This window comes from Otolemur garnettii, unplaced genomic scaffold, assembly GCF_000181295.1.
Source record: "Otolemur garnettii isolate 467f Iridium unplaced genomic scaffold, OtoGar3 scaffold00059, whole genome shotgun sequence".
Taxonomy (NCBI): Eukaryota; Metazoa; Chordata; class Mammalia; order Primates; family Galagidae; genus Otolemur; species Otolemur garnettii.
The window spans coordinates 10,286,200-10,310,083 of NW_003852454.1; the positions used below are offsets into that span (position 1 = coordinate 10,286,200).

General features: G+C 41.5%; 1 protein-coding gene across 1 annotated transcript in view; it reads left to right on the top strand.

The window, feature by feature from the left end:
- The window catches only part of CNTNAP5 (contactin associated protein like 5), an 801,226-nt gene that overhangs the window by 675,040 nt on the left and 102,302 nt on the right, over nt 1–23,884 (top strand). The window contains exons 17-18 of the mRNA XM_003792647.1: nt 2,689–2,907; nt 20,019–20,258. Of these exons, the coding sequence (XP_003792695.1) occupies nt 2,689–2,907; nt 20,019–20,258 (459 nt within the window). The remainder of the gene's footprint in view (nt 1–2,688; nt 2,908–20,018; nt 20,259–23,884) is intronic.

The following is a 23,884-nucleotide window of genomic DNA, read 5'->3' on the forward strand; positions in this document are numbered from 1 at the left end:
AAAAAAAAAAAAAAGCAAAGAAAATTACAAATTGCATTGAATGTGTGCAGTGTAACAGTGTTTGAAAGAAGGAGGCCCAGTGCTGGCTGCTGGGTGTGCAATAAATGAGGTGTTCATTAAGCGTTTGCAGATGGGCTGGGGAGACAGTAAACAGATCATTGTATAAGAAGGGGCTGAAGGTTCGGGCAGAGGTCAGCGCAGTCAGGAAGCCTGACATGGAGGTGGTGACCACAGGGCAGGGAGCCCACAGAGGAGTACCAGGCCCTCTGTGAAGATGTGCTGAGTGGAATTTAATATCCACAAAACCAGACGTGCAGGAAAGCTTTTAGCAAAATCTTTAACATTCCTCCCCCCAGTTCTCATGAATCTTTACTCTGTATTCTATAGAGAGAGAGAAAATAAATGTGGGGCCCAGTGACTGCTCAGTCAGTGTGTTTTTCTTTTGAGGTGTGCTGAGCGGCAAGGTGCCACTGGTGGATAAATAAGAAACAGGGAATGACACAGCCCCACCCCACTTCTGTTCAGTCATCTTAGTTACTTTTAACCCAGTATGTTCCCTTCAGTTCTGTTTCCTATAATATATGAATTTATAAACCAAACCCAATTTTCCTGGCTTGGCCCATCAGGCAACACAGTAAGAATAGCAACAGCTACCACTTGTGGAGCCTGGATTTTGTGCCACCATCATTCTAAGCGCTTCATCAGTAGTCTTGTGTAAACATCCTGATGATTAGTACTGTTTGGATTCCCATTTCTCAGATGAGAAAACTGAGTCATGGTTAGCTTGAAAACGTGCCTTTGGTCACAGCAGTTCCAGAGCCCATGCTCTCAACCCCCCCTTGTTCTAGCTGCCACCCTACTGTCTCTTCTTACCATCAGGGCTCCCCAGAACAGGAAGCAGCTCAAGCTCTCAGCTACTTGGAATTCTGCACAATGGGGGCTTCTCACACTGAGCTTAGCTTTCCATGAAGGTTTGTAGGCCTGGGAAGGGATGGTCCAGAGCAATTTTTGACCTTTGGCATTTCTGATAATTTAGACTTTCTTAAATAAATACTCATTTCCTGTATTAGGGGACAAGGGAGAGGGAGCAATCACAAAGTGCCACGAAGGAAGGGAATGTCTGGTGCAGGAAGGCTCCAGTTACTCAGAGGAGACTGCCCTTTACTGTCCTCAATTTATAATTAACCTTTCCACTTCCTTGAGGTTTAGAAAATTCCTGTGTGGTAATGGAAAATCCGAGACAGCACGCTCAACAGAGCACAACAGTGAAGAATTCTGTCTTTGGAGTCAGATTCTACCACTGTCTGGGAAACTTTGAGCAAATTATTTATACTTCTCTGAGCTTTAATTTTCTCACTTATAAAATGAGGGTAATGGTGTATTTCTCATGGGGTTCTTTCAAGAATTAAAATGAGAGACTCCTTGATCAGCGTAACACCTGACGTGGAGTGCATTGTACAGGCAGTCCTCGGATTATGAACAAGAGAGTTCTATAGCTTTGTACTTATGTTGAGTTTGTATGTAAGTTGGAATAGGTACATTTACCTATTACCTCTAACAGCCCCTGTCCATAAGTGTGAGTTGTACATTAGGGGGATGTTTTAACTTGGGGATTTATTAGAACGGCCCCTGTCCATAAACGTGAGTTGTATGTTAAGTCGGATGTTTGTAACTCAGGCACTGCCTGAGCCTACTGTGCTGCCATTTCCATGTGTCCCTATGAATGGCTGCACCATCACGGTCAGTACCACCATGCTCATCACTGCCAGCATCACTGACACCACTGTCATTCCATCAGCAGCAGTGTCATTATTCCTGATTTGCTGACCCCTGGATTTTATGGTATGCAGATTGTTATAAAGAAGCAGAAAGAATCCTGTAAGGAGGCTGGCGCAAAGGTCAGGGGCTTGGCTTTGATCGTAGGCCCCGCAATGTGCAGCAGCAGACTTTTCTTAAACAGGCGATTAAACTCTCTGAGCCTCTTTGTTTGGGGGGACGGGATATCGTGAATGCTTATATTATACACATTAATGAAATAAGGAAGAAGACACTGGGCTTACTGTGGCTCTGTCCAGCTAACCTTAGGTCTACACACATCCATCCAGGACACCCTAAAGCCAGCATAGGTCCAGAACCCCCAGAACCTCAGCACTGATACATATTTATCAGATAGGGAGCAATGGCCCATGTCCGTGTTCTGTTTTCTGAATTTGCACAATAGGGACCAATTGGAGAAAAGAAAGAAAGAAAGAGATGTTCTTGCTTTGCTTTATAGTTTTACAAACTGAAAATTAATTCAAAAATGACATAGGATATATTTCCCTGACTTTGAGCTTTATAGAAATGGAATCATCCTACGTATATTCTTTGTATGTTGCTTTTATTCTCAGCTGTGTTTATAGGAGGTCTTTGAGATTATCTCCAGCTCATTATTTTGTTGTTTTTTCAGACTCCAGTGTATAAATTTACCATTGTGATATATTTATTTTTTAAAAAAGAGCTTGGGACATGTACACATCTTATTTCGTAGTTGTAACTATTCACGGTGAGTTCAGCACTGTACGGAATTTAAAGAAGTCCACTCCACGTTGATATTGGCTTATAATTGTCTCCCCCACTTAGATGCTTGTGCCTTGACTCTACTGATGACTCTCTCATCCTTTACCCTGTTACCGTTTTTCGTTTCAGCCCCTTCAGAGATCACCTTTGCCATCGATGTTGGGAACGGTCCTGTGGAGCTTGTAGTGCAGTCTCCTTCTCTTCTGAACGACAACCAATGGCATTACGTCCGGGCAGAAAGGAACCTCAAGGAAACCTCCCTCCAGGTAGACAGCCTTCCACGGAGCACCAGGGAGACATCGGAGGAGGGCCATTTCCGATTGCAGCTGAACAGCCAGTTGTTTGTAGGTAGGTGACACTTCAACGTGACCTTTGTGGTATACTCCAACTAGACCACTGTGTGGCCGGGCCCCAAGGAGAATCTCTCTTTTATTTTAAACCTGAAAATGTAAAAATAAATAAATAAGTAAAATAAATAAATAAAAATGAATAAGCTTGGAAATGATGAAAATGTGTCATAAAGCATTTCTAATACAAATTCAATGTTGAAAATTCTTCCAGGCTTCATTAGCCACAGCAATTAAAGATTAGGCTGCCCCTTAGAAAACTTCTGAGTCCCAGAATCTTTTTATATTTCTCCCCTGTGTATATCATCTTCAGATGTCCATATACCCCTTTTGTTGTTTGTTGTTTTAATAAAAATCTATTCTTAGGGAAAGGATAGATCCCCTGTGTACGCATTAGGAGGTATATGCTCTAAGTCAGTGGGCCACGATACCCAACTCCTGATAATTATTAATATCAGTGTGATGAAATAGTAGAGCCAACTCAGAGGGATTTTGGGTATCAGTAACGTGGTTGGAGGAGGAACTATCCTCTGATAAATGAGGGACTTTGAGACTCCTTGACATCAGACCACGTGGACTAAGCCTGGACAATCTACTCATCTGAACTGGCAGCCACTGCTTGTCATGGAACTAGGAGTTTCCAAGGATCCAGCTGACATTCCCTGGGTTATTCCTTCCTTCCTTCATTCTGTAAATAGTCATGAAACATCTGTAGCAGGTCAGGCACTTTGCTGAATGGTGGTAGGGATTGAAAAATGAATTGAGCAATGCTGCCGTTTATAAAGGAGCTCAAGATCCTATGTGTGCAGGCGAGAGGGAGAAAGAGGCAGAAGTAGTTTCCTGGCCTCACATAAGGTCAGCGTTATAGCTATTAGTTTAAAAAGATTTTTGAAAGTAGGTTGAGGGAGTCTCGTAAACTTGTACAAAAAACAAAATAGAGCTCTAAACGTTAGAGACACTGTAACAGTGCCAGGGTGTCCTCTTCTAGCATAAAACTTGAACTTCATACGCTTAGAACAGTGCTGTAAACAAGTGTCAGAATTCGGCATTCTGCCCAGATTTAACTTTCTTTCCTTTTCTGTTTATCTGTATGTATTTATTTTATTTTTTTAACCAATTCCCATATTGTGTGTCTTCACTGCTAGCAATGAAATGCCATCAGCACTTGATGGGTCTTTCCTACTACTTTTAAATTTAAGATTGAGCAAATTTTTTTTTTTTAACCTGGGCCGGGTTTGAACTGCCACCTCCGGGTTTGAACCACCAGGATATGGGGCTGGCGCCCTACTCCTTGAGCCACAGGCGCCACCCAGGATTGTGCAACTTTAACTGCGAGGAAAGTAGTGACTAAAAATCACCCCAGCTAAAAGAAACAAGTAACGGAATGTGAGGATGTCATAGTCTCTCTTCTCAAGGGGAACCGTATTTCTTTCTTCATCTATCATGTGTTACAGATTCAGCAGCAGCTCAGATATAAGTATTAAAACATTTTTTTATGATTGTAAGTCATTTGCTTAATTAAGGACTCATCTAAGTGGTATGATTTACTATTAAAAATATTTTTAAAATTCATCTTGCTGTTTTAATTCTATTTAAACATCACATTTCATTTCTCTGAGGAAGTCTGCTAGTCATCAAAATTTAATATCCTTTTTGGTGGAATCAATTGAAATGTCCTGCAATTTTCGTAAATTATATACCATGCCAAAATTTTATTTATCTTCAGGCAGTATTTGTGAATGTTTCAGGCTGAAAGGTATAGACAGAGATGGAATCATTTTTTCTTTACCCTTTCATGCAAATTTCATGTAGCTATGAAATTATCTTATGGATAGAATATGTGATAAACTTTGCACAGGTCAACAGGGAAAGGAAGCAGCTGTGTTCTGTGGCACGTTTTTATCTGCAGACGGTTCAGTTAAATTGATCACAAAGGCGACGTGCCGTAAGAGCATGTCGATGGGTCTGGAGATGGCTCACAGGAGCTGGAGCCAAGGTCAGCTGCGGCGAGAGCACCTGCTCCTGTTGTGTTTCTCTCCAATAAGTCCCATCTCAGATGTTACTCTGCTTTATTGAATTTGTCTTAATGCACTCGAAGAAGGAAAAAAAAGGCTGTTGGAGGTCATTTTAGTCTGTTGGTTTGAATCATACTGTTTAGTGTTCAGCATCATGCCTACTGAGAAGTGTCAGGTAGGCCAAAATGATCAAGCCCCAACATCTTCATTTTGCAGACTTTAATTGTTCAGTAAATGAATAAAAAAGCTCTGCTTCGTTATAGTCACCAAGATAAAGAGCAGCATTTATCTTTATCATTCAGAAATTTAGAGACTCTAGATATTTATGTTTGCTAGACAGAGAAAGCTATGATTGGTATACATTTCTTTACTGGGATAGACTGAGTGTGGCGTTACTCAGATATTAATCTGGATACATCTGTCTAGATATTTTTGGCTGTTGAAGAATCTTTCAATCAAAACAGAGCATCCTATGGTGTATATTACAAGGGTACATGTCAGGTCTATTAAGAATTGAGTATAAATGTCTGAACACAATAATTAGTGAGGTGAAGGCTATGTTAACCAGTTTGATGTAAGCATTCCAAATTGTATATAAAACCAGCACATTGTACACCATAAATGCATTAATGCATACAGCTGTGATTTAATTAAAAAAAGGAAAACAGAGCATCCATGAGCTTTGTGCTCACTGGCCCTGCTGCTGTGGTCACCAGTGTTTCTTCAGCACCAGAGACAGCTGCATTTTATAGCGTAGGATGTGTCTCTCAGCACTGCCCCTGCCATTGGAAAGTGACAGCCCAAAGGGCTGATACATGAGGCAGTGCATCCTGGATTCTCAGAATCAGTCTTTCACTCTAGACTGTTTTATTCCCATGATGGTTAGACATTTGCCACCATGCCATTTCAATGTTCACATTTCTTTAACAGAGTAGGAGAGACTCTACAACACACAGCTTTTGAAATGCATGTTGCAAGCATGTGGCAGTCACGTCAACGGACCTGTCTGGGGCTTCACACCTTCTGCTTTTTCTTTCTGTGTTAATATGTCTGAGAATATCAGCATGAGGCAAGAGAAATCTAAGGGCCACCGCTCATTGCTGGAAGTGACATAAAGAGATCTGAGTCTGTACTTCAGGCCCACTATTAACAAACCACTGGGATCTTGGCAGAAAAATCATCAGCCTAAGTGTATGGCCGCCTTCACCTGCAGAACGAAGATGACGAGTTGGTACCTGATCTCTCAGGACACGAAGGCTGCTGTCTGCCTGTGTATACAGGAATGACAGTCAGACTTGTCCTCGTGCCCGTGTGCATGTGACAGCAAGGAAAATGTCTTCATCCCTCTGAACCTAACAGTTTTCTAAATAGGCTGCAATCACAGAGTGGAAATTTCATGAAGATGTGGGCTTGTGAGTCTCATTTTATGACGTGTTTCCTTTTAATTTTTTGCTCTTTCATAGGCCTATTTTTTCCCCAGCCCAACTGTTCTATCTGTGTCAAAATAAACTGAAGTTACTCCAAACTTATAATCCCCTAGGGAAAATACTACATTGACTTGATAAATCATAAAATTTGGAGAGATTCCCTGAAAATGCTGCTCCTGCCTCGAGGCTGGTAGGAAATTATTATTCCTATTTTCAGGTGAAGCGTGTCAAACTCGGCGAGGTCAGTGGAGAAGCTAGGCAGGCTTGGCATGCACATTAATTCTGGGCTCTGGTTCTCCATAAACTCGCGATCTGTGGCATAATGCAGGCACAAGACGAGCTGCCGCGCTCTCCCCTTGGATTAGTAACTTCTATTTTATCCTTGTGAGTGCCTCATGAGGAGGGTTGTCCTGCTGTAAGCCAGTAGAGTTTTCCATTTGGGAAAGATGCAATGTGTCTCATAGCGTGGGAGGAAGTAGCCATTCTTCCCACATTAAGAGATGATTGGAAAATGACCTTTGAATGTATTTATTCATTACATTGCAAGACAGGTGATACTTATTATGTCAATGGTGAAACAAAAAGTGAACAAGTAATTATGTTTTCAATGACATATCAATCTCTGATTATCATATCTAGTTTGCTGTGAAAAAATTATTTTTTAAAAGGTAAATAATATGTCAAATATACCTGAATCATCTTATTCGGAAAAAATAATAATATATGACATGAGGTGCTCCCCAGAATGATCATGTGAGGGAAGTTGTTCTGATTATTTTAAGAAGTTGGTAAGACCTCAGAATGCAGATTTCATGAGCGCCTCCCTTAGTAGCTGTGTCACACACATCTGTGCATCAGCAGCCACTCAAAAATGCTTCCTCAGTGGAAAAAAAAGTGTGGAAAAACCACATGGTTCCTCATCTGTTTTCCTTCCATAACACCAGGGCTCCACGAAATCAGATTCTTATAACTTGAAAATATTTTGAAAGTACGTTGTTTCTTTTTTCATTAATATATTTGAGAGATGAACATGTTCTCCTTTCAGCAAAATTTTGTCTCTTCTTGAAGACATCAAGATCTGAATCCACTTAACCCCATTTTGCCCATCATAGTGTTTTCTGCACCCTAATATTCCAAGGCTATTCTGGAAATTATTCTCTATGTATAACCCTTCTGCTTAGATTGAAGCTAATTTCATCATCTACTGATCTCCCTTGGATTAGTAACGACCAATGCAAGCAGAGTGGAAAGGGCGTTTTTGTTTGTTTTTCTGTTTGTTTTTTGCCATTGGCAAAGCACATCAGGAATCGTGCCACTTTTTGGAAGGGGAGTGCAATATGGCATCACTTTCTTAGGCAGCCCGGAAAGAGGGGCCCTGAGAGTGAGAACACACAAAAACCCAGCGTTAGAAGTAGTCATTTGATTCTCCTGACACATTGAGTTGTCAACACTTATAACTCAGTAAAAAAACGAAAAATAATTAGAATAGTAGACTTTTTGTGTAGCATGGATTCTAATTGGGAAAAGACACTCAAACCAGATCTTCCTGGACAATCAAACAGCACTCCCTCAACACAGAAAGAGGCAATCTGAGGGCCAGCAGACAGGGCAGCTGCCCTTAGGCTCGTGCCCCCTTGATGTGCTGAGCAGCCACTGGACAGCTCCAGTGTGGAAGACAGAGAACACAGTGGGACATGCTGAGGCTGTGACAATACCCAGGGCTTCCCCAGCCAGGTCCCATTTCTCCAAATCTATGGTGACAAAGTCAGTGGCTCAGAGGAGGAGGTGACCCACACCTTGAGCAGACAGTGGATGGGAAGAGGATGCGTGAAACCCTTCTGCAGGGGGCTGCCAGCTGATCCACATTCCTTCTCACTGTGTTACCAAGTGTCTTCGTACCATGGGAGAAAGGGATGTGGCTTCAAAGCCTCTGCAGTAGGGAGGCAATTCTGTAGAGGAGGAGGAAGGCGTTCGCTAGGCTTCCAGCTTCCTCCTTCATGGCTCAAGCTAAAGGGCAATGATTTTATCTCGGGCCCTGCCTGCTGTGTAGAGGGGCTTCAGGATCTGCCCTGGACCCTGGGCGTGCTGCTCAGATCAACCTTGAAGCAAAGGTTCAGTGCCTGCCGGCTGGGAGTGCTATTAGTGGGCAGTCTTCATCCGTCTTCTCCTCAGCTGCCTCAGCTGCAGAGACATGGTTCAAGGTCATGTCCTTCCCAGGGGCACCCACGTCCCATGACTGACTGAAACCACTGTGGAAATGGCCAGCCATTTTGTCCCAAAGAGGAACCCTCTGCCTGGGTCTTCTCACTGCCGCACTCCTGGTGGGGCTGTGCTAGTCTGCTGGCCTCAGAGGCGGTTCGCGTGGCCGCTGCCCATTCCTACTTCTTTTTCTTTCTATCCAAAAGTGTGGCTCCCTGGGACTCTCCCTAAAAGCGTCCTGCCCTCTTCACTCCACCTCAGAGCCTGCTTGCTAGAGAGCACAACCAGACGCAGAACCAAGTAAATTTTTTATATGATCTATACACACACATTCACACACACTTTTTAAAAATCATATTTTGAAAATCATGTTTATTTTCTTAAATGAAATTTATACTTCCTTCCTCCCAAGGATTACCCACAAAATAATCCTTCCTCTTTGCCTCTGTCTTCCCTCTTCAGAGCTAACGGGTTCTTCAGAGCAAGTTTGCTTCACTTTGTGTTGTTACCCTTTGATGCCTCCTTAAACTAAAATGGGTTTGATCACACCCCCGAACTCCCTGGCAGATCGCCCTTCATTTATAACACAGATTTTTGCTGATTCAGATTAAAATCTCCTCTTGTAGAGGAAGGGCTTCTATTCTGGTATCCCCTCCCCCACTCTGGGAGCACACATATCACCCCTTGCTCATCAAGATGACCTAATTATTCCTTCTCTCCCTTCTAGTGGTTTCCTTGGGGAAAGGCACAGTGCCCACTTTATTTGTACATCCTCTGGGCCTGGCACAGTTTCTGTGATATACTCAGAGCTCAGTAAATGTCTGATGAATTAATGAAAGTGAACACACGCAGAATTCCAAATGCTGGCCACTCTCGGCAAGTTTCTTGCCTTCTCTGAGCCTCGGTTATTCCATCTACTCAGTGGGCTTCATAATAATCAATACTTTAAAAATCAATTTTAAAGACTGAATGTGGCAGTGGATGGCCTTCTCTTGGGATCTCCTATGAAGGGCTACTAAATAATGGATACAAACAAAAGACTGTTTCAAATGGGAAATGATTTGTGCCCTCTCCATGGTGGGACAATGAGGCCCTCCTTCTGGAAACTTGGGGGACTTGACATTTATTTACATTTAAAAATTTTTTTTATTAAATCATAGCAGTATACATTAATACTATCATGGGGTACAGTGTACTATTTCTGTATACAATTTGAAATACTTTCATCCAACTGGTTAACATAGCCTTCATGTCTTTTTCTTAGTTATTGTGTTAAGACATTTATATTCTACATTTAGAGAGATTCACATGTACCCTTATAGGATAAATCATAGGTGTGATCCCACCAATCACCCTCTCGCCACCCATCCTCCCCCCACTCCTTCCCTCCCACTCCTCTCTCCCCATATTCCTGGGCTAAAATTGGATTATAGTTTTCCTATGAAAGCTATAAATTAGTTTCATAGTTGGGCTGAGTACATTGGATACTTTTTCTTCCATTCTTGAGATACTTTGCTGAGAAGAATATTTTCCAGTTCCATCCATGTAAACATGAAGGAGATAAAGTCTCCATCTTTCTTAATGGCTGCATAGTATTCCATGGTGTACATATACCACAATTTATTAATCCATTTGTGGATCGATGGGCTCTTGGGCTTCTTCCATGACCTAGCAATTATGAATTGGGCTGCAATGAACATTCTGATACAAATATCTTTATTGCAGTGTGATTTTTGGTCTTCTGGATATATACCTAATAGAGGAATTATAGGATCAAATGGTAGGTCTATTTTTAGTTCACTAGGTGTTCTCCAGATGTCTTTCCAAAAGGAATGTATTAGTTTGCAATCCCATCAGCAGTGTAGAAGTGTTCCCCTTTCTCCACATCCACACCAGCACCTGTGATTTTGGGATTTTGTGATGTGGGCTAATCTTACTGGTGTTAGATGATATCTCAAAGTAGTTTTGATTTGCATTTCTTTGATGATTAAGGATGATGAGCATTTTTTCATATATTTGTAGGCCTTGTGCCTGTCTTCTTCAGAGAAGTTTCTCTTCAAATCCCTTGCCCACCCTGAGAGGGGATCACTTGTTCTCTTCTTGCTAATACGTTTGAGTTCTCTCTGGATTCTGGTTATTAAACCTTTGTCGGAGACATAACCAGCAAATATCTTCTCCCATTCTGAGGGTTGTTTATTTGCTTTACTTACTGTGCTTTTGGCTGTGCTGAAGCTTTTTAATTTGATGAGGTCCCAGTAGTGTTTTTTTGATGTTGCTTCAATTGCCCAGGGCTCTTTATAAAATTTTTGCCCAGGCCAATTTCTTCAAATGTTTTCCCTACACTTACTTCTAGTATTTTTATAGTTTTATGTCTTAAGTTTAAATCTTTAATCCAGTGAGAATCTATCTTAGTTAGTGGTGAAAGGTGTGGATTCAGTTTCAGTCTTCTGCAGGTCACCAGCCAGTTCACCCAGCACCATTTGTTAAATAGGGAATCTTTTCCCCACTCAATGTTTTTAATTGGCTTGTCAAAGATCATATAATGGTAAGTAGCTGGGTTCATCTCTTGGTTCTCTATTCTGTTCCATACATCTACCTCTCTATTTTTGTGCCAGTACCATGCTGTTTTGATCACTATGGATTTATAGTATAGTCTGAGGTCTGGTAGGGGACGTGACATTTAAAGGACAGGTTCAATTGGTCTAATGGCTGCAGGGGGAAGGATCGTCCCTTGCAGTGGGTTTTGTCCCTTCTTCTCACGTCAGCATCAGTGTCCCCATACCTTAAGGTGCCTCACAAGCTGAGGGTAGGGCCTTGATAAAGGGGAAAGTAATAGCTGCCATTTTCTCAGCAATCAGCTTTGAAGGTAAAGGGATTTTTGAAACCAATTTTCAAATTGTATATGGTTCACACATGCCTGCTTCAGAGGTCCTATTGCCAGACTGCCTTCTCATTGCTATAACTTCCCCCAATCTGTTCAGTAAAACAACCTTTTTTTAGTGGAGAATTTTACATCCGATCTGCAGAGAGCATGTACCCAGACCAGAGATGGGTCTTCCATTTGTGACTCAAGGACACCATCATTTCATGAACTAGACAGTAAGCTGGCTGCATCCCTCCCACATGTGCGGCACGGTCTGGGCAGCCGTGACCCTCCTCAGCTCACACCCTCTCTACGGGCTGAGTGGGGAGTTGAGCAGCCACGCAGAGTCAGACCATGTTTTATTTTATTTTTTAATTGAAGTCATTTCCTCAAGCAGAATTTGTTTTTCCTTTTTCCGGGGATCATCCTTGCCTCTTCCTACTCCCTTGCCCAAAAGACCTTCCAGGCCCATGGATTGTTCTGCAGAGTGTGTGTCACTGTGCTGGCCGGGGAGGAAGCCAGGTAAGGCATCTGATCCTGCCTTCCACTTGCTTCTCAGCATCCCTTTTTCCTCCTTTTATGCCCCTCACATTCTTTTTCTCCCACACTTTATTCAACAAATATTTTCTGAATTCAGATTCTGTTCCCAGCTCTGGGCTGGGCCTCTGCACTGTGGGCCACTGGGTGCGCATTCAAGGATGTAAGGGGGCCTGGTGGATGCAGGTCTGAACTGCATGTGGAGGCAGGTTTCAGAATCCATCCCTGTGCCTGTGTGCCCAGGACGTGCTTGCACACCCTGTGTATAAGAAACGATCGCTCACCGTGCTTTACCAGTCACTTGCTTATTTTGTCACCTGCAGTAAAACTGAGCCCGAGTGCCACAGGGCCTCAGATGCTGCGCTTGCGTGCCCTGCTGCCTACCTGGGGTCCACACACGCGGACAATGCCCTCCCCACTGCCACCTCCATTGCGCTGGATCCGGGCTTTACATCTAGAGTTTGTTTTTAAATATTGGGATGGTGCCTTTCTCAATGGAGGGTTCCGGTGCCCTTTTCCTTCTCATTCTCCACTTTGTTCTCTTAAACTTTTGTTCTCAAGAATCTTTTTCTCCTTGTTTGTCACTCTCATCCCTTCCCAGGGACTTTAATCCATTGAAAACATGAGGGTAGAGATATTGTCGAGATAATGCAGCAGGCCGGATTCAGGTGAAGGCTCGCTGAGTTCTCAGCCATACAGCCACAAATAAGAAAAGTCCCAGGCAGGTGGTTCACTTGAGCTCAAGAGTTTGAGACCAGCCTAAGCAAGAGTGAGACCTGCTCCCTGTACTAAAAAAAAAAAAAAAAAAAATTAGCGGAGCATCATGGCAGGCACCTGTAGTTTCAGCTACTTGGGAAGCTGAGGCAAGAGGATCTCTTGAGCCCAAGAATTTTGGGTTGCTCTGAGCTATGATGCCACAGTAATCTACCCAGGTCAAAAGAGTGAAACTCTGTCTCAAATAAAGAAAAGAAATGGTCCTTGACTGGAGAGGTCAGCTTCAAAAGCCACAGCGGAGGGCAGTGGACCAATTACCCATGTGTGGGAGGGAAAGCACATTTCCATTTTCATTTTACAATATCTCAACCACTCTGGGGTTTCTGAAGCCGATAGCTGCACCCTTTTTGTCAGAGAATGTTTTATTAAGCATTTCCTCTAGGCTGTCGTTTTTTTTATCCTTTTGTCTATTCACCCTCATTTTTCTGCCCTTTTCTCTCCTGCAAAACCACCTTATTTCCTTCCTTTCATTCCTGAAAGCCATTTAATCTCTGTTGGTACCTGCATTCTCAGCAGGAGAATATGGATCATAATGTGTGCTGCTTGTTTTATGCTTACAGAAGATGAAAAGTCCGCTAGAAATTTCAATATTTTATCATTATTATTATAACTTTCCCTGTCATTGTGTATTGTGAGTCTAACATCTTTTTATGTACTAGAAGGTCATGTGGGCCTTAAATAGTAGGAAAGACCTAGTTTAAACCCAATATAAGGGGAGGTTATACATCACAAACCACAGCTGAAAATGGAAAGTACAAATCTGGATTTCCAATAAATATGCTGGGTATGGGAATATTTTAGTCCAGTTGCTCACTTTTTTTCATCTATAGCAGCGGTTCTCAACCCGTGGGTCGCAACAGGACCACGGCATTAGGAAGGTTGAAAACCCTGATCCATAGTTTGTAGAAATAGCATTGATGTTTAGAATATTGACCAGAGAACTTAAAAAAACATCATGCTGAGAATGTGAACAATTAAAACTCTCATTTATTGCTGGTAGGAGTGTAAATTGGTATATCACTTTTGAATTATCTACTAAAGTCAACTATCCACCCTATGACTCAACAGCTCAACTCATAGGCATACAGTCAACAGAAATATTTACAACAAGAAATATGGAAAGTTCTTTATAGCAGGTCTATTCTCAAGAGCCAAAACTATAGTGCAATGTCTGTTTACAGCAGAAAAAATGATAATAAATGGAATGGTTCTCACACCAGGATGTTACATGGCCTTGGGTATGAACTGTATTCTTTCTTTAATATGGAAAAAAATCACATCCATATAATCCTGGGCAAAATAGTACATGCAATATGATTCCATTTAAATCATATGTCAGAACCAGGTGAGTGGAATCCTGGTAGGAGGAGTTATTGACTAGAAGGAAGCATCTGGTCTTCTGGTAACGTTCTTTTTTTTTGTATATAAGTGCAACTTACTTGAGTATGTTTCATGTGCAAAAATGTATCAAGCCATACACTCCTGTGTACTTTTGTTTTGTGCTGTAACAAAAAAGAAAAAAAATTAAAAAGAAGACTAAAAAGAGCCTCACTCATTAAAATTGGGTTTTCTCACTATCAGAACTTTAAATGGTTTTATAGTAATTCTTCACATGGAATTACCTTGACTCATTTACAATTTTCTTGTCAGACATTCCCGTCCCCTGGATTGTGACAGCTATGTATAAAGGCCAAGTAAATATCTCTGGTTGTCCTCCTCCCTCCAGCTCTGTTTGGATTATTTTCTTTAGAAAGTGCAGTACAGACAATAATAATAAGGCTTTAATGGCTCCTCATATGTGTTAGTGAGTTATTCTTTAAAAGTTTTTTATAACATTCATTTCTACCAAACAAGGAAAATTTTTAATCTGTTGTTGCCTGAATTCAAGTTACCAACAAGCTCCTTTCCATGAATTTTTGAGAGTTCCTCGCATGTGGTTTGGTGTGGCACCATTTGTAGTGAGGATCAATCAGAAAATGTCCATGAAGCTCATAGAAGGTATTGATCCGGAGTAAACTCTTACAAAGACTCACTATTAATTGTCATGCAGTTAGCACTATCGGTATTATTAAATAATGTGTGGTTAGTGATTCATTAGCAAGAAATCACAGTGTTTAGCAAAATTCAGCCAGGTATACACCTGACCTTAAGGAAATCACATTTTAAATTTAGTCTTCACTGTGAATTTTTTCTGGCACTCAGATTCTGTCTGTTGGAAGGAGGAGGATAAATAAAGAAAATTATTGATGGTTAGTGTTTCGGTTTTTATTCATCATATATGTGTTAAACCTGGTGCCATTTTAGAATTTAAAATCTAGGTGGTCATGTACCTGAAGTTCAGTAGAAAATAATCAGTTCTGTATTTAAGGATGGAAAAAGAAGGAAGGAAGGGAGGTAAGGAGGGAGGGAAGGAAAGAAGGAAGGGAGGGAGGGAGGGAGGGAGGGAAGGAAGGAAGGAAGGAAGGAAGGAAGGAAGGAAGGAAGGGAGGGAGGGAGAGAGGGAGGGAGGGAGGAAGAAAAAGGGGTGCTATACTAATTTTTGTGAAATACCAGCACTACCTGGTATTCAGAGTTTTTTCAGAGGCTTCTCTGCAAAGGAGTTTTGCTTGTGCATGCACAGGAAACAGCAGATACACAGGAGAGAAATAGAGGCTCTTGCCCTTCTGCCTAAGGAGTACACAAGGAATTGAGATGCTTTTCTGCAAGCAATGAGCATTTGTCTGGCTGACACATGGAGGTTTTCTAAGACAGGTTTAGAATGATGACAGGGAAGTTTTTAAGAGTTGATTCATACGCAGTCCAAGGAAACATCATCATAATGAACCCACTTGATACCAAGGGCCAACTGAAGAGTTTCATACAAAATTGCTTCTAGCTGGGCCAGCCAAGTAATGGTCTCAGTTGTCAAGAAGACTGATAGGAAAGCTAAGAGGATAAATGTTTGGGTGTCTATTACTTGTGGAAGAAAACGTGTAGGAGCTCAGAGGAAGAAAGTATCAGAATCGCTTAGTTGTGACATTGACACAAATTGTCTAATGTAAATTCACTTGAAGGTTTTAGGGCACAAAGCTGTATAAGGCTTCAGAGGTCACTAGACCTAGTCTGACTTCTTGCTCTGCCCTGTCAAGTCTGTTTGACTCTTGACTCTCCAGCCAAAGCATTTCTGATGCTAAGTTTTCTCAACTATGAAATGTGAGTAGCATGAAGAATATCTTCCTCCCCAATTGAGAATTAAGTGAGTTTAGTAAAAAGTCTCCAGCATACAGCAAGCATGTTTGAAATGTATTTCTTTTAGAATCAGAGGCATTGTTCTGCTTATCAAAGAGCTCTCAAAAAGATTAAGGTTGAGCCTTTAAAAAAATGACCTTAAGCTGCCCTAAGTATAATGGTCCACATTTTTGTTCTTCTAACTTTACAGTGAACTGTACAAAAGCCCAGAGGCAAACAGGTGAAGAGGAAAGTATATCAGGACAACAGCTGAAAAATTAAATACCTGCAATGGCCAGGGAGGCGATGTGAACAAATGAAGTGGTCCTGGTGGGTTCTGTGGCCAAAAGGAGAGTGCATGTCCCATCTTAAAGAAGCTGGCCTCAGGGCAGCTTCAGCTGAGGTTTGCCAAGCAGGACACCATGTTAACAAATCTTCCGATTTTTTTCAGTAGGGAACTTACTAAAATTTTAAATTTAATTTTTAATTTTCATACTTCTTTTCTTACAAAAAATTAACAATAAAAATAATTATATATTGGATGAGCAGACAAAGAAGTGACTAAGATAGAGTGCACGTGGTGCAGGTGTGTGTGTCTGCAGGAGCAGGAGGTGCATGGGGGAGAAGACACTCCAGACACATAGAACACAGGTGAAGAGGGCCCGAGTCTAGACAGACTGTGTGGTGTTGGGCAGCCAGGAGCAGTACAGGATGCCTGGTGCAGGGAGCGTGGTGGGAAGGAGCAGTGAAAGGAGAAGGGAAGGAGAGGTTGGATCACCCTTGTCTTATCACAGTGCAAAGGAATTTCAGCTTGGTCCTTTGAACAATGACGGGGCTGTGGAGGGTAGCAAGCAGAAATAGCAGGATCAGATTTTTAAATTTGCATTCATTCTGGCTCCAAAGTGCTTAACAGATGGGAAGAATCAGAGCTGAAGTTATAAAGTTGCTTCGGGGATTTGAGTTGGGATGGGAGCGACTGTTCAGTGTAGCTCTGCGTCTCAGGTGCACCAAAGATCCTGGGAAGATGTGTTTGGGAGAGGGCTGGGTTGGGAGAAGATAACTGTGAGTGAGGAAAGAAGGGAAGATTACTGCTTCATTTCTTGACAGAATTTAAGTTTCACAGAAGATTCAGATCCCAGCAGCCCTCTATGCATCACCAGAGAGTGCAGGGAGCAGGCCACCATTTTGGATCTGTGTGTGTGTCTGAGTGTGTATGGGGGCTATCTTTGTAACATTATTCTATCCTTAGTCTACTACATGTTTCTCCTCATAAAGAAAAAGTACTGGGACCTCTACTTTTCTCCTTTGTAAAGAATAAAGGAGCATGGGGTGGTGCCTATGGCTCAGTGGATAGGGTGCCGGCCTCATATCCCAAGAGTGGCGGGTTCAAACCCAGCCCTGGCCAAACTGCACCAAGAAAAAAATAGCCAGGTGTTATGGCAGGTGCCTGTAGTCCCAGCTACTGGGGAGGCTGAGGCAAGAGAATCTCCTAAGCCCAGGAACTGGAGGTTGCTCTGAGCTGTGTTGCCAAAGCCCTCTACTGAGGGCAATAAAGTAAGACTCTGTCCCTAAAAAAAAAAAAAAAAAAAAAAGAAATAAAAGCATCCAGGCAAAAACTGAAATTTATTCAGTTTGCAACATAGTCCATGGCTCACTGTGCCACTGTGTTCTGTCAGCTTCTGTAACTAAAATGACCCCCTGGTTTGGGGCATTCTCACCGGGCTCTGCACATCTCAACCCTCCAGGAGTGCATTTTTGCCAGAGAAACCACCCCGGTCACTTTCTTCTCCATTTATAAACTTGTTGACTAAGTCACATGCAAGAAAATGTGTAATAGATCTTGCATCCTTCCCATCTGCTAAAAGAAAAATGGCACTACGATGACGAAGGAACAGTTATTCAAATCCCCCGTGGAGAGTGACTATGAAATAAAGGAAACCAAACCAAACCCAACATTCACCTATATAAATCCCCTCCTTCTTTATTGTACCCAATACTGGGAAAGAAATAATGAACCTTCCACTCTGATCAGCTTGTGTTTATAATTGATTTATCTTGTGGTCAAAAGGAAATTTACTCACCCAAATTGAGACAGACAGGAGAATGCAATCTGGGTTTGGCCTCTTGGCCTGCTTGAGTATCACTTATCGGAACAGAAAATACACTGGAATTTCATCATTACTTTGGAATCAGAGACTAGATTTATCCCTTAGGAGCTTTGTGTCTTTGTATGCAGCCAGAGATCACCATACATATATTTATGAGTCTGGTGACTAGATGTAATATAAAAAAGGCAGACCCCACCCACATTCATCCTAGGCTGACTAGGATGTTCTGTCTTTTATTCTTTATGTTATATTTCAGAATACTATGAGGATACAAACATTTTGGTTATGTAAATTGCTTTTATACAGTTTGAGTCAAAGTTATCAGTGTGCCCATTACCGTCATCATACCGTGAGGTCTGAATGCTTCCCTTCTCTGCTCCCCCTTCCCACCTGCTGGAGTTTCAGGCAGTGTTATTTCCAAACAAGCACGTCAGGGATTTGACTGATTAGTTTCAATCTAATAGTGACTGTGTGTGGTGTTAGTTTTTCCACTCTTGTGATACTTCACTTAGAAGAATAGTCTCCAGTTCCATCCCGGTTAATACAACAGGTATCAGTTCACCATTTTTATTTTTACATGACCTTTTCATCCCTTCATCTAACAGCTTTGTTTCTTAGTTAACATCTCCTTTCCCCTTTTGAGACAACACGTTTTGAATTGTCATCTGATCCAACTTGATGGGAACATATTTTTCTTTGGTCATTTGTGGAATGAGGGGCTATAAATGAATGAGGCACAGATGGGAGAACCCGAGGTTATAGAAGATGAGGGATGAGATGGCCCTGCCCTCATAGTTTTTCCTTCTACCTTCGCTTCCTCCTCCCACAAGTACATCTGGTCGGCCTCAAAATCCTGCACGTTTCCTCCACTCACCCATCTGTGGGGACTTGAGTCCAGGGAATTATAATAAAGCTTGCAGGCTTTAAGGGCAAGTTGTCCCTCTGCCTTCTTGGATCAGCTAGCGTTCCTAGCACCAAATAAATACCAGCTGATGGGATTTAGCTTAACTTCTGGCTTGTCCCTCAAAACACATTTTTCTGGTATCAAAAGGGTAGACAGGTAAAATATTAAACTTGCAGGGGAACAAAATACTCTGAAAGTTTGAATCTGCCTTATTCTTGAATGATTTGCAAGGAACGTATAAAGTCTCTCTGTAACCTTTAAGATATACCCGCAGCAGAAACTTGGGTTATAATCCTATTCCATATACCAGAAAGAGAAATCTATCTTCCAAATAATAATTTGAGGCTGAGCTCCAGAATCAATCAGCACACATGGATCAAGGACCCACTGGTTCTAACCATTGTGAGAGCTCAAGAGAAGGGAAAAGGGAATACCGGTGATTGAGCACATATGTTTCCTGTGATGTTAACTAGGCCTTACCATAAACACAGGAAATATTTTTATTCTCATCTTACAGATTAAATAGCTGAAGCTTAGGTGATTCACTGGCCATCATGGCCAATCAGTGATGACATGGAGTTTGACCCCGTGTCTGTTGGCACTAAAGTCTTTCCTCTTACACTGTATGAGCAGTGAGAAGTTCTCTATGGTTTCCTAAGTTGGGGTACCACGAGGTGCCATTCTGTCCCTTTTGCAGAAGGGACAATATTGCTCTGTGCTTTCTGTTCAGAAGCAAGTGTGCTGTGGACTGTGTGACAAGGCATTTTATTTTATTTGCAAGGAACATGGTCATCTGAAGTATTATTCTTAAACCTATAAAATACAGTATTCTGCATGAACTATATTGTTTCTCTCTCATTTGTGGGGGGAAGCAGGGAGTTCCCAGCCTGGAAAGACATGTATTTTTTGAGGGTCTTTGAAATCCCAACTCTTACTGGAAACTTGAATAGCAAAATTTATTCAGCATGGCGTGACAACAGAGCGAGCGTTAACCTGTTTCACCAGTGCAGATCTTAAACCCCAAAGCCTTGAGCCTTATGAGGCCTTACATGTTCATGTTTTATCTTTTGCCTCTCAGGGGGAACATCATCCAGACAGAAAGGCTTCCTAGGATGCATCCGCTCCCTGCACTTGAATGGGCAGAAACTGGATCTGGAGGAGAGGGCCAAGTTCACGTCTGGGGTCAGGCCAGGCTGCCCGGGTCACTGCAGCAGCTATGGAAGCATCTGCCACAATGGGGGCAAGTGTGTGGAGAAGCACAGCGGCTACTTATGTGACTGCACCAGTTCGCCTTATGAAGGGCCCTTTTGCAAAAAAGGTACACTGAGGTCTCCCGCCTCTCCGTGACGTCTGTGTCCTTAGTCTTTGTCATTCTACTTCTCTGTTTCCTTTTGTTTAGGGACTCATGCAGCTCCCTGACACAATCACACACACTTGTTGTTATTTAGTGTACACTGGCAGTGCCCCTGGAGCAGAAGACTAATTACAGGTCAACGTGTTTCCAATGGCCACAGAGCCAGCTGTGCAGGAAGAACTGGATTCTCACTTGTGTTAATCGGATTGTTAGTGACACATATATAGTCAACAGTTAATTCCAGTTTCAATTCCTCAGCCCACAAATGTAATGAATGATCATAGAATCATCGAATCTATCCCTAGAGGAGCCTCAGAGATACTTAAGCCATCTGAAATTATTTTTATAACAAAGAGAATACAGATAAATTAGTAAAAATGATACTGCATATCTCATGAAATTTTGTCCTCTGCAAGTGACTTGACTGAATATCTGAGACTTTAAAAACCCTGCCCAGATTGCCCAGAGACTGGGATTAGAACTCAAGAGCCAAAACTGGCCAGGCGCTGTGGCTCATGCCTGTAATCCTAGTAGCCTGGGAGGGCAAGGCAGGTGGATAGCTTGAGTTCACCAGTTTGAGACCAACCTGAGCAAAAGTGAGATTCCTGTCTCTACTAAAAATAGAAAAACTGAAGTAAGAGGATGGCTTGAGCCCAAGAGTTGCAGGTTGCTGTGAGCTATGATGCACCACACTCTACTCAAAGCAGCAGCTTGAGACTGTCAACAACAAAAAAAAAGCCCAAACTCCCATCCAAGGAAATTCTTCATACCCCTTCCCAATTTTATCAATTCATCTCATTGACAAAATTTTATCATGATGGATGCACACCTTGCGCAAGCAGTGATGGTCCTGGCGTGAATTATCTAGATAAATTCAAAATAACTCTAGAAACTATAAAATCTCATTTTTCAAGATAAATACTTTGCATTTTTCAAAAATAAGAACAAAAGATCTGGTTTATTATCAATCCTTGCAGTATTTTTTAACTTCATTTTATTGATGGAAAAAAATTTTGTTGAGCAAATAATGTAAACAACATACAAAAGCACCATTTCAACTATTAAAATAAAATGAAACACCATTTACATACAGTGATGATGGCAATTACAAATAAATCTCATCAATTCATTAAAGCACATTTCCCAAGCACCTTTACCCAACAATGCATTATTTAGTCCAACTGGCTGTTGGAACTTAAAAACAAAACAAAAAAGCATCCAGTGTTTTCTTTGAAGAACGCTATCAATAAATGTCCCCTTCATTCATACTTTTGGCTTCTCCCCAATTACTTTAAATTGTACTTGTTTATTATTGTTGGCAATCATGTTATGTTCCTTGGGAGAAAATTAATGGTACAAATTTTAGAGCAAACAAGATGTTGGGCCCTGCATGTGAGTTTGAAATAAAGCAGATTCTATCGCAGTAGGCTCTCAGCATGAGCTAAGGCAAGCAAAGTATAACTGGGTGTTCACACCAAGGGAGGTCTCCAAATAACTTCCCCTAAAAAGTTTGAATGATGTCTGTAGAGTGATCCCATATGATAGAAGAAGTAAATACCACCAGTCTCAGTCACTAGAGTACACAGCATTGTTTTGTACCTTCTATACCCAAGTTTTGTGTTTGAACAGCAAACTCCTCTGCATTATTCAAATATCCTATAGATAACATTGTTCTAAACATAGCCTTTTGCTTTTCATTGGCTCTTTTCCCTGAAATAATTTCTATTATTTTTTTCTGCTGATGCCACTGTATCTTTTGCCTGAATATTTTGGAATATTCTCTGTACTCCATCCAATATCTTGATTTTGATCCATAGGTTAAATAGACAAATGTGTGCTTAGCCTTTTCAGCAAGCCTTATATGTCACTGTTTCTAAACTTTCCCTCTTTCTGATAATCCTAAGGAAATTACTGCCTCTATATTCGGTATTTTTGATGCATGTACCAGGGGCTTTTAAACGAAGTCTTTGAGCCTTGCCAGTTGGCTCTGGGAAATGTGTCTTGGAACTGAAATGGAAGACATCCTAAACAAAGGGTGCTGTCTCCTGCAGGGGGCTTTCAAGCTTTCTACCTGGGCACAGTGTATTTTAGGGAAATGGTGTGTAAATACCGGAAATATCTTGGATGGAATTAGGGACATTTGTTCATTACCAACCCCTGGGTCAGAACCACACTTATTTGGCCCATTTTATGTTACTATACTGGTACAAAGAAAAATTATCATAAAATTAACTGGTAACTAACTAACTGCAGAATATGTTCCTTATCTCTAAATTAACAGCAGAAATTAATGTGTTAACACAGGAAGGATTCATGGAGGTTTAATAACTTGGTATTAAGTAGTAGAGCTAGAGGCCCATCTATCATTTTTTGGTTCCTTTTTCCTACATCTCCACTTGATGAAACTTCTCTCTATCTCTATCCCTTTTTTAGTTATTCAGATGTAATTCACATACCATAAAACCCAATCCTTGAAGGTGTACAAGTCATTGAGTTTTAAGAAAGTTACAGAACTGCACCATGACCACCCCTGTCTAATTTCAGAATACTTTCCTCATCCCTCAAATAAATTCTGTGGAAATTCACAGCCACTCCCCATTCATCTCGCCCCACAGGCCCTAGGACCCACTAATCTACATGGTTTTTATTTGGACATATCATGTAAATAAAGACGTGCAATCTATGGCCTTTTTGTGTCTGGTTTCTTTCACCTCACATGAGGTTGTCAAGACTGATCTGTCTGACAGTATTTTTCACTACTTTATTACTGTTCATTGCCTGTCAATGCGCCGTGGTGTGAAAGCACCACGTTTTGTTCATTCATTCATCAGTCAGTGGACATTGGGATGGTTTCATTCCTTTGGCTGTTATTAAAATGAATAATGACACTACTAATATTCATGTACACATGTTTAATGGATATTTGTTTGTATATACATAGAAGTGAAATTCCTGGGTCATCTGGTAACTATATGTCTAATCTTTTGAGGAACTGCCAAACTATTTTTCAAAACGGCTGCTCTGTTTTACATTCCCACCAGCAGTATATGAGGGCTCTAGTTTCTCCAAGGCCTTGCCAACGCTTACTATTGTCTGCATTTGTTTTTGATTTTGCTTTTTTTGAGAGAGAGAATCTTGCTTTATTGCTCTCCGTAGAGTGCCATGGCATCATAGCTCAAACCTCAAACACTTGGGCTGGAGTGATTCTTTTGCTTCAGCCTCCCAAGTAGCGAAGACTACAGCTATTTTTAGAAATGGGGGTCTCACTCTGGCTCAAGCTGGTCTCAAACTCCTAAGCTCAGGCGATCCACCTGCCTCAGCCTCTCAGACTGCTAAGTTTACAGGTGTGAGCCACCATGCCAGCTTGACCAAGTTTTTGATGACAGACGTCCTATATTGGTTTACAGTGATGTCAGGTGTGGCTTTGATGCACAGTTCCCTAATAACGGATGACACTGAAGATCTTTTAATGTGCTTACTGTCCATTTTTATACATGTCATTTTTGGAGAAATGTCTATTAAAGTCTTTGCCAATATTTACATATTATTCTCTTTTACTTGTCTGTTCTAAGAATTTATTGTTTATTCTG